This window comes from Pecten maximus, chromosome 13 (assembly GCF_902652985.1).
Source record: "Pecten maximus chromosome 13, xPecMax1.1, whole genome shotgun sequence".
Taxonomy (NCBI): domain Eukaryota; kingdom Metazoa; phylum Mollusca; class Bivalvia; order Pectinida; family Pectinidae; genus Pecten; species Pecten maximus.
This window is the reverse complement of record NC_047027.1, coordinates 39,046,580-39,058,757: the sequence shown is the minus strand read 5'-3', so window position 1 is coordinate 39,058,757 and position 12,178 is coordinate 39,046,580. Positions and strand designations below refer to the sequence as shown.

At 38.1% G+C, this 12,178-nt stretch overlaps 1 protein-coding gene across 4 annotated transcripts in view; it reads right to left on the bottom strand.

The window, feature by feature from the left end:
- LOC117341074 overlaps window positions 1-12,178 on the bottom strand; it is a 36,911-nt gene that overhangs the window by 12,714 nt on the left and 12,019 nt on the right. For 2 of the 4 annotated variants that reach the window (XM_033902906.1, XM_033902905.1), the window contains exons 4-8: window positions 11,809-11,976; window positions 10,190-10,327; window positions 3,137-3,244; window positions 2,630-2,740; window positions 717-738 (exon numbers count right to left, since the gene is read on the bottom strand). In XM_033902906.1, coding sequence (XP_033758797.1) covers window positions 717-738; window positions 2,630-2,740; window positions 3,137-3,244; window positions 10,190-10,327; window positions 11,809-11,976 — 547 coding nt within the window. The remainder of the gene's footprint in view (window positions 1-716; window positions 739-2,629; window positions 2,741-3,136; window positions 3,245-10,189; window positions 10,328-11,808; window positions 11,977-12,178) is intronic. The other 2 variants (XM_033902907.1, XM_033902908.1) reach the window with 2 other exon arrangements.

Genomic DNA, 12,178 nt, shown 5'->3' with positions numbered 1-12,178 from the left:
AGGGATTGTTTATAATGATTGTGTTTAAAGAAACTAATCCCTTGGGATGGGGAGAGACCCCTGGGTCTATTTTAACACCCTGGTCGTATGTATCCCTTGATGCTCAGCAATGCTATGTATGGCTATGGGGTGGAGACCTAAACAGTTTCAAAAATATAACCAAGAAACTAAGTCTTCATGGATTTGGGAGAGAACCAAGGGCCTATTTTTACAACATGAACGTGTTTATATTTTGATGACCAGCAATGATATATATGGTTAAGGGATGGGGATCATACAAGAAGTCGTATATAGCAATATAGACAAATGATACTCTTTTGCCCCGACCTTCATACCCCTTGGGGTCAGACCCAACATTTATAAACATTTGAATCCCAGTAACCTAGGGATGTGACCACTGAAATATAAAAGTCATACATTGCTTAGTTTAAGAGAAGAAGTCATTAATATCAATACTGCCAAATGAACCAATTTTAGCCCCGCCCCTCAGGTCCCTAGGGGGTCAGCACCATCATCTGTATGATTTTCAATCCCGCCAACCTAGGGGTGATTCCAGTAGGTAAGTAGAAGAAGTAAATTGACAACTGCGAACAGAAGACGACGGACACCGGACGCCACGGTATGGCATAAGTCACCTTCGGACCAGGTGAGCTAAAAATGGTCTAATGCTTATTTGAATTTTACATCATTAGATCACATAATGATTTGTATCTTACCTGGAATTTTTAATTCTCTTTTCTGAAACAAAGTAAAACTATTCGTATTTATTTGAGTGTAAAACCCGCGAAGAAAACAGTCCATCAATGTCATATGTATAAGTTGGACATATGAGGAAAATTTAATAGGGAGACACCAATGGTCAGGGTGATAAGAAAAAAGGTTGTATGGGGTACCAACAGTCAAGATAATATTTTGACGGGGATTCTGTGGAAAAACACGGAAAAAACGTAGAAAAGGATGATATAAACAAAGGCAAATAGGGCGAGTTTTGAGGTTAACTGGCAATGAACAAATGTGAGAGAACATATGATAAACTATGTATAACACACTCTGATGTAACAACAACGAAATCGAGAAATAACACGGTGCACTTTTACAGTTTTATAGAGGGATCAGTAACTTACCGATTACTGGGGCGTCAGTTTTATAGAGGGATCAGTAACTTACTGATTACTGGGGCGTCAGTTTTATAGAGGGATCAGTAACTTACCGATAACAGGAGCGTCAGTTTTATAGAGGGATCAGTAACTTACCGATAACAGGAGCGTCAGTTTTATAGAGGGATCAGTAACTTACCGATTACTGGGGCGTCAGTTTTATAGAGGGATCAGTAACTTACTGATTACAGGAGCGTCAGTTTTATAGAGGGATCAGTAACTTACCGATTACTGGGGCGTCAGTTTTATAGAGGGATCAGTAACTTACCGATTACTGGGGCGTCAGTTTTATAGAGGGATCAGTAACTTACTGATTACAGGGGCGTCAGTTTTATAGAGGGATCAGTAACTTACCGATTACAGGAGCGTCAGTTTTATAGAGGGATCAGTAACTTACTGATTACAGGAGCGTCAGTTTTATAGAGGGATCAGTAACTTACCGATTACTGGGGCGTCAGTTTTATAGAGGGATCAGTAACTTACCGATTACTGGGGCGTCAGTTTTATAGAGGGATCAGTAACTTACCGATTACTGGGGCGTCAGTTTTATAGAGGGATCAGTAACTTACCGATAACAGGAGCGTCAGTTTTATAGAGGGATCAGTAACTTACTGATTACAGGAGCGTCAGTTTTATAGAGGGATCAGTAACTTACCGATTACTGGGGCGTCAGTTTTATAGAGGGATCAGTAACTTACCGATAACTGGGGCGTCAGTTTTATAGAGGGATCAGTAACTTACTGATTACAGGAGCGTCAGTTTTATAGAGGGATCAGTAACTTACTGATTACAGGAGCGTCAGTTTTATAGAGGGATCAGTAACTTACCGATTACTGGGGCGTCAGTTTTATAGAGGGATCAGTAACTTACTGATTACAGGAGCGTCAGTTTTATAGAGGGATCAGTAACTTACCGATTACAGGAGCGTCAGTTTTATAGAGGGATCAGTAACTTACCGATTACTGGGGCGTCAGTTTTATAGAGGGATCAGTAACTTACTGATTACAGGAGCGTCAGTTTTATAGAGGGATCAGTAACTTACCGATTACTGGGGCGTCAGTTTTATAGAGGGATCAGTAACTTACCGATTACTGGGGCGTCAGTTTTATAGAGGGATCAGTAACTTACCGATTACTGGGGCGTCAGTTTTATAGAGGGATCAGTAACTTACCGATTACTGGGGCGTCAGTTTTATAGAGGGATCAGTAACTTACCGATTACTGGGGCATCAGTTTTATAGAGGGATCAGTAACTTACTGATTACAGGGGCGTCAGTTTTATAGAGGGATCAGTAACTTACTGATTACTGGGGCGTCAGTTTTATAGAGGGATCAGTAACTTACTGATTACTGGGGCGTCAGTTTTATAGAGGGATCAGTAACTTACTGATTACTGGGGCGTCAGTTTTATAGAGGGATCAGTAACTTACCGATTACTGGGGCGTCAGTTTTATAGAGGGATCAGTAACTTACCGATTACAGGGGCGTCACTCTTTCCCAGGTTTTCTAAGTCCTCATACAATGGATCTGGCTCACGGTCTGCACGCGAACAAAATACTACAGGAAGTTTAAAAGGTATCTCGCCTAAAAAAGATTAGCGTCAATGTATAAAGGTTTATGGTTCATACGAGAGGGATACTGTTTTAATCAGCCCCGTTATTTGTTATGTATTCAGTTGGGGTTTTTTTGGGCACGGTTAATTGAACTCAATAAGATTACTTAACACGGGATCAACTTCAGGATCATTTTCATTAGTCGCGTCTACATTAGAATGGCAAATTATATTGATTGATTGATTGATTGATTGATTGATTGATTGATTGATTGATTGATTGATTGATTTCGCCAACTATCAATCAAATCTCAAGATTTTCGTTTGTAACGACCCATTGACAAACCCATACACTACATTGACAAACTTTCTCTATTCTACCTACAATAACGTAAACACATACAACTATTTGCACAGGAATGATTTACCTCGTTTAAGCTTGATAGCAACGCCGACACCAAAAGTAACCAGTATAAGAGAGGCCACTGCCATCAACGCCACACCCGTGTAGAAGTATGGTATACCAGATTCGGGGTCTGAAATCATACAGCAATGTTATCTTATGTTTACGACGTTATGTACAGAGCAAACGTTCAATACATCAATAAAGCCGATAAAAATAGAGTAAAAATGAATGGTTTCCTCTTTTGAAAGACATATAACAGAGGAAAACAATAGAGCAACATTTTGCAGTGACCATGTTTACACAACCAGACCAACATTGGAATCAGCCATAGACCTTAACATAGCTGGACTTCGGAAGAATCCGTCATTATTCGATATAAAGTTTGACTTCGGAAGAATCCGTCATAGCTCGATATAAAGTTGGACTTCGGAAGAATCCGTCATAGCTCAATATAAAGTTGGACTTCGGAAGAATCCGTCATAGCTCAATATAAAGTTGGACATCGGGGGAATCCGTCATAGCTCAATATAAAGTTGGACTTCGGGGGAATCCGTCATAGCTCAATATAAAGTTGGACTTCGGGGGAATCCGTCATAGCTCAATATGAAGTTGGACTTCGGGGGAATCCGTCATAGCTCAATATGAAGTTGGACTTCGGGGGAATCCGTCATAGCTCAATATGAAGTTGGACTTCGGGGGAATCCGTCATAGCTCAATATAAAGTTGGACGTCATAGCTCTGTACAAAGTGGGATTTCTAGAGAAACGGTCATATTTCTTAACAGAAGCAGTACTGCGGAGATATCCGACATAGGTCTGTATAGTAGTAGCTTCGTAAATTGAAGATGTATATGCAAAGGAGTATCATCAACACAGAAAAGCAGACCAAAACCACAGAAGTGACGTCGCGACTGGAAGGTAAAAATAGCAACTTGGTAACATAGTGACAAAAACAGACGAGAAAACTACCTACCTGATAACATAGTGATATCAACAGACGAGAAAACTACCTACCTGATAACATAGTGATATAAACACAGAAAAACTACCTACCTGATAACATAGTGATATAAACAGACAGAGAAAACTACCTACCTGGTAACATAGTGATATAAACGCAGAAAACTACCTACCTGATAACATAGTGACAAAAACAGACGAGAAAACTACCTACCTGATAACATAGTGATATAAACACAGAGAAAACTACCTACCTGATAACATAGTGATATAAACAGACGAGAAAACTACCTACCTGATAACATAGTGATATAAACAGACGAGAAAACTACCTACCTGATAACATAGTGATATAAACAGACGAGAAAACTACCTACCTGATAACATAGTGATATAAACACAGAAAACTACCTACCTGATAACATAGTGATATAAACAGACGAGAAAACTACCTACCTGATAACATAGTGATATAAACACAGAAAACTACCTACCTGATAACATAGTGATATAAACAGACGAGAAAACTACCTACCTGATAACATAGTGATATAAACAGACAGAGAAAACTACCTACCTGATAACATAGTGATATAAACAGACAGAGAAAACTACCTACCTGATAACATAGTGATATAAACAGACAGAGAAACTACCTACCTGATAACATAGTGATATAAACAGACAGAGAAAACTACCTACCTGATAACATAGTGATATAAACACAGAAAACTACCTACCTGGTAACATAGTGACAAAAACAGAGAAAACTACCTACCTGATAACATAGTGATATAAACAGACAGAGAAAACTACCTACCTGATAACATAGTGATATAAACAGACAGAGAAAACTACCTACCTGATAACATAGTGATATAAACAGACGAGAAAACTACCTACCTGATAACATAGTGATATAAACAGACAGAGAAAACTACCTACCTGATAACATAGTGATATAAACAGACAGAGAAAACTACCTACCTGATAACATAGTGATATAAACAGACGAGAAAACTACCTACCTGATAACATAGTGATATAAACAGACGAGAAAACTACCTACCTGATAACATAGTGATATAAACAGACGAGAAAACTACCTACCTGATAACATAGTGATATAAACAGACAGAAAACTACCTACCTGATAACATAGTGATATAAACAGACGAGAAAACTACCTACCTGATAACATAGTGATATAAACACAGAAAACTACCTACCTGATAACATAGTGATATAAACAGACGAGAAAACTACCTACCTGATAACATAGTGATATAAACAGACAGAGAAAACTACCTACCTGATAACATAGTGATATAAACAGACAGAGAAAACTACCTACCTGATAACATAGTGATATAAACACAGAAAACTACCTACCTGATAACATAGTGATATAAACAGACGAGAAAACTACCTACCTGATAACATAGTGATATAAACAGACGAGAAAACTACCTACCTGATAACATAGTGATATAAACAGACGAGAAAACTACCTACCTGATAACATAGTGATATAAACAGACAGAGAAAACTACCTACCTGATAACATAGTGATATAAACAGACAGAGAAAACTACCTACCTGATAACATAGTGATATAAACACAGAAAACTACCTACCTGATAACATAGTGATATAAACAGACGAGAAAACTACCTACCTGATAACATAGTGATATAAACAGACGAGAAAACTACCTACCTGATAACATAGTGATATAAACACAGAAAACTACCTACCTGATAACATAGTGATATAAACAGAGAAAACTACCTACCTGATAACATAGTGATATAAACAGACGAGAAAACTACCTACCTGATAACATAGTGATATAAACAGAGAAAACTACCTACCTGATAACATAGTGATATAAACACAGAAAACTACCTACCTGATAACATAGTGATATAAACAGACGAGAAAACTACCTACCTGATAACATAGTGATATAAACAGACAGAGAAAACTACCTACCTGATAACATAGTGATATAAACAGACAGAGAAAACTACCTACCTGATAACATAGTGATATAAACACAGAAAACTACCTACCTGATAACATAGTGATATAAACAGACAGAGAAAACTACCTACCTGATAACATAGTGATATAAACACAGAAAACTACCTACCTGATAACATAGTGATATAAACAGACGAGAAAACTACCTACCTGATAACATAGTGATATAAACAGACAGAGAAAACTACCTACCTGATAACATAGTGATATAAACAGACGAGAAAACTACCTACCTGATAACATAGTGATATAAACAGACAGAGAAAACTACCTACCTGATAACATAGTGATATAAACAGACGAGAAAACTACCTACCTGATAACATAGTGATATAAACACAGAAAACTACCTACCTGATAACATAGTGATATAAACAGACGAGAAAACTACCTACCTGATAACATAGTGATATAAACAGACAGAGAAAACTACCTACCTGATAACATAGTGATATAAACAGACGAGAAAACTACCTACCTGATAACATAGTGATATAAACAGACGAGAAAACTACCTACCTGATAACATAGTGATATAAACAGACGAGAAAACTACCTACCTGATAACATAGTGATATAAACAGACAGAGAAAACTACCTACCTGATAACATAGTGATATAAACAGACGAGAAAACTACCTACCTGATAACATAGTGATATAAACAGACAGAGAAAACTACCTACCTGATAACATAGTGATATAAACAGAGAGAACTACCTACCTGATAACATAGTGATATAAACAGACGAGAAAACTACCTACCTGATAACATAGTGATATAAACAGACGAGAAAACTACCTACCTGATAACATAGTGATATAAACAGACGAGAAAACTACCTACCTGATAACATAGTGATATAAACAGACGAGAAAACTACCTACCTGATAACATAGTGATATAAACAGACGAGAAAACTACCTACCTGATAACATAGTGATATAAACAGACGAGAAAACTACCTACCTGATAACATAGTGATATAAACAGACGAGAAAACTACCTACCTGATAACATAGTGATATAAACAGACAGAGAAAACTACCTACCTGATAACATAGTGATATAAACAGACGAGAAAACTACCTACCTGATAACATAGTGATATAAACAGACGAGAAAACTACCTACCTGATAACATAGTGATATAAACAGACGAGAAAACTACCTACCTGATAACATAGTGATATAAACAGACAGAGAAAACTACCTACCTGATAACATAGTGATATAAACAGACGAGAAAACTACCTACCTGATAACATAGTGATATAAACAGACGAGAAAACTACCTACCTGATAACATAGTGATATAAACACAGAAAACTACCTACCTGATAACATAGTGATATAAACACAGAAAACTACCTACCTGATAACATAGTGATATAAACACAGAAAACTACCTACCTGATAACATAGTGATATCAACAGACAAGAAAACTACCTACCTGATAACATAGTGATATAAACACAGAAAACTACCTACCTGATAACATAGTGATATAAACAGACAGAAAAACTACCTACCTGATAACATAGTGATATAAACAGACAGAGAAAACTACCTACCTGATAACATAGTGATATAAACACAGAAAACTACCTACCTGATAACATAGTGATATAAACAGACGAGAAAACTACCTACCTGATAACATAGTGATATAAACACAGAAAACTACCTACCTGATAACATAGTGATATAAACACAGAAAACTACCTACCTGATAACATAGTGATATAAACACAGAAAACTACCTACCTGATAACATAGTGATATAAACACAGAAAACTACCTACCTGATAACATAGTGATATAAACAGACAGAGAAAACTACCTACCTGATAACATAGTGATATAAACACAGAAAACTACCTACCTGATAACATAGTGATATAAACAGAGAAAACTACCTACCTGATAACATAGTGATATAAACACAGAGAAAACTACCTACCTGATAACATAGTGATATAAACAGACGAGAAAACTACCTACCTGATAACATAGTGATATAAACAGAGAAAACTACCTACCTGATAACATAGTGATATAAACAGAGAAAACTACCTACCTGATAACATAGTGATATAAACAGTCGAGAAAACTACCTACCTGATAACATAGTGATATCAACACAGAAAACTACCTACCTGATAACATAGTGATATAAACAGACGAGAAAACTACCTACCTGATAACATAGTGATATAAACAGACAGAGAAAACTACCTACCTGATAACATAGTGATATAAACAGACGAGAAAACTACCTACCTGATAACATAGTGATATAAACAGACAGAGAAAACTACCTACCTGATAACATAGTGATATAAACAGACAGAGAAAACTACCTACCTGATAACATAGTGATATAAACAGACGAGAAAACTACCTACCTGATAACATAGTGATATAAACAGACGAGAAAACTACCTACCTGATAACATAGTGATATAAACACAGAAAACTACCTACCTGATAACATAGTGATATCAACACAGAAAACTACCTACCTGATAACATAGTGATATAAACAGAGAAAACTACCTACCTGATAACATAGTGATATAAACAGACAGAGAAAACTACCTACCTGATAACATAGTGATATAAACACAGAAAACTACCTACCTGATAACATAGTGATATAAACACAGAAAACTACCTACCTGATAACATAGTGATATAAACAGACGAGAAAACTACCTACCTGATAACATAGTGATATAAACAGACAGAGAAAACTACCTACCTGATAACATAGTGATATAAACAGAGAAAACTACCTACCTGATAACATAGTGATATAAACAGACGAGAAAACTACCTACCTGATAACATAGTGATATAAACAGACAGAGAAAACTACCTACCTGATAACATAGTGATATAAACAGACAGAGAAAACTACCTACCTGATAACATAGTGATATAAACAGACAGAGAAAACTACCTACCTGATAACATAGTGATATAAACAGACGAGAAAACTACCTACCTGATAACATAGTGATATAAACAGACAGAGAAAACTACCTACCTGATAACATAGTGATATAAACAGACAGAGAAAACTACCTACCTGATAACATAGTGATATAAACAGACAGAGAAAACTACCTACCTGATAACATAGTGATATAAACAGACAGAGAAAACTACCTACCTGATAACATAGTGATATCAACACAGAAAACTACCTACCTGATAACATAGTGATATAAACAGACGAGAAAACTACCTACCTGATAACATAGTGATATAAACAGACAGAGAAAACTACCTACCTGGTAACATAGTGATATAACCACAGAAAACTACCTACCTGATAACATAGTGATATAAACACAGAAAACTACCTACCTGATAACATAGTGATATAAACACAGAAAACTACCTACCTGATAACATAGTGATATAAACACAGAAAACTACCTACCTGATAACAAAGTGATATAAACAGACAGAGAAAACTACCTACCTGATAACAAAGTGATATAAACAGACAGAGAAAACTACCTACCTGATAACACAGTGATATAAACAGTAGAGAAAGCTACCTACCTGATACCATAGTGATATAAACAGACGAGAAAACTACCTACCTGATAACAAAGTGATATAAACAGACGAGAAAACTACCTACCTGATAACATAGTGATATAAACAGACAGAGAAAACTACCTACCTGATAACAAAGTGATATAAACAGACAGAGAAAACTACCTACCTGATAACATAGTGATATAAACAGTAGAGAAAGCTACCTACCTGATACCATAGTGATATAAACAGTAGAGAAAACTACCTACCTGATAACATAGTGATATAAACAGACGAGAAAACTACCTACCTGATAACAAAGTGATATAAACAGACGAGAAAACTACCTACCTGATAACATAGTGATATAAACAGACAGAGAAAACTACCTACCTGATAACATAGTGATATAAACACAGAAAACTACCTACCTGATAACATAGTGATATAAACAGACGAGAAAACTACCTACCTGATAACATAGTAATATAAACAGATGGAGAACACTACTTACTTGATAACATAGTGATATAAACAGATGAAACAGCACTTCTGCCTACTTCGTTAGAGGCTATGACTGACAGGTTGTATACTACGTTCGGTTGAAGACCCGTGATCCTGCTTGAGAACAGTACACCCGCTGGAATGTTTCCTTAGTCAATCATACAAAAACATTGATTTGTAATGCGTCTTAAAGGCAAACTATTCATCATGAGACACTCTCTTACACTCGACAGAAAAACAATTTAAGCAGTGTTATATTTTCTTATCTTACCCCAGGATTGACACGCACTACATAAGCTCTTTGAAAATTCCAATCAATTTTATGACGTTAAGGCATTAAGACGAAGACGTCATATCAAGTTTGTCTGCGATTGATCATTCACCCCATTAGAAGTGGGGCAAGGGAATACCAACCTTCTGGATATGATCCTAAAGCTCCCATCCATCCCAACTACATTCTTATAACTTATACCGCAGTCATTCCGACAGGCATGTGCTAGGTGTCTGAAGGGCTGATATTGGAAGTCTTAGGGACGAGTGGCGGAAGTATGAGGGACGAGTGGTGAAAGTCTTAGGGCGGATAGTGGAAGTATGAGGGACGGGTGTTGGAAGTCTGGGGATCGGGCGTTGGAAGTCTGAGGGACGATGATGGAAGTCTAAGGGCGGATAGTGGCATGTTTCAAGTCTGAGGGAAGGGAGATCTAAGTGGAAGTTGTTGCAAGTCCGAGGGACGGATGGCGGAAGTCTGAGGGACGGATGGCGGAAGTCTGAGGATCGGGTGTTGGAAGTCTGAGGATCGGGTGTTGGAAGTCTAAGGGACGGGTGTTGGAAGTCTAAGGGACGGGTGTTGGAAGATTGAGGATCGGGCGTTGGAAGATTGAGGATCGGGTGTTGGAAGTCTGAGGGACGGGTGTTGGAAGATTGAGGATCGGGCGTTGGAAGATTGAGGATCGGGCAATGGAAGTCTGAGGATCGGGCAATGGAAGTCTGAGGATCGGGCAATGGAAGTCTGAGGATCGGGTGTTGGAAGATTGAGGATCGGGCAATGGAAGTCTGAGGATCGGGTGTTGGAAGTCTGAGGATCGGGTGTTGGAAGTCTGAGGGACGTGTGTTGGAAGTCTGAGGATCGGGTGTTGGAAGTCTGAGGATCGGGCGTTGGAAGTCTGAGGATCGGGCGTTGGAAGTCTGAGGATCGGGCGTTGGAAGTCTGAGGATCGGGCGTTGGAAGTCTGAGGATCGGGTGTTGGAAGTCTGAGGGACGTGTGTTGGAAGTCTGAGGATCGGGCGTTGGAAGTCTGAGGATCGGGTGTTGGAAGTCTGAGGGACGTGTGTTGGAAGTCTGAGGATCGGGCGTTGGAAGTCTGAGGATCGGGCGTTGGAAGTCTGAGGATCGGGCGTTGGAAGTCTGAGGGACGTGTGTTGGAAGTCTAAGGGACGTGTGTTGGAAGTCTAAGGGACGGGTGTTGGAAGTCTGAGGATCGGGCGTTGGAAGTCTGAGGATCGGGCGTTGGAAGTCTGAAATGTGCGTCATGATTCTCTTATCACACGGGATACATGCAATGACAGAGTGGAAATCTTTGTAGATCACGAGTAGAGGACGTCAGTGCAATACAGGACGGATGGACTTACCTCCGCTCTGTCGTGTGTAGGGAGCGACAGTAAGACCATCTTTGTCCGGAAGGATACCAATGTCAAATCTCACTCGATACAGTGACTTTCTGTCGATACCCCAAGTCAGTCTCACTTCACCTTTATCAATGTATTTCGGGGAAACAGCGCTTGGCTGGGAAGGTATTCCTTAGTAACAATAAAAACGTCAGAAGGTATTACTTCAGTAACATCAAAAGAATATGTGAGGATGTTAAAAAGGCAGAAATAATTCCATAATAACATCAAAAAGAACGTTTGAAAATTCTGTGATCAGGTCTTTCTGAGCTCATACGGACACCGACAAAATCGGGATGTATTCTGAGAGAAAGCAGTAACGATGTACTTCATT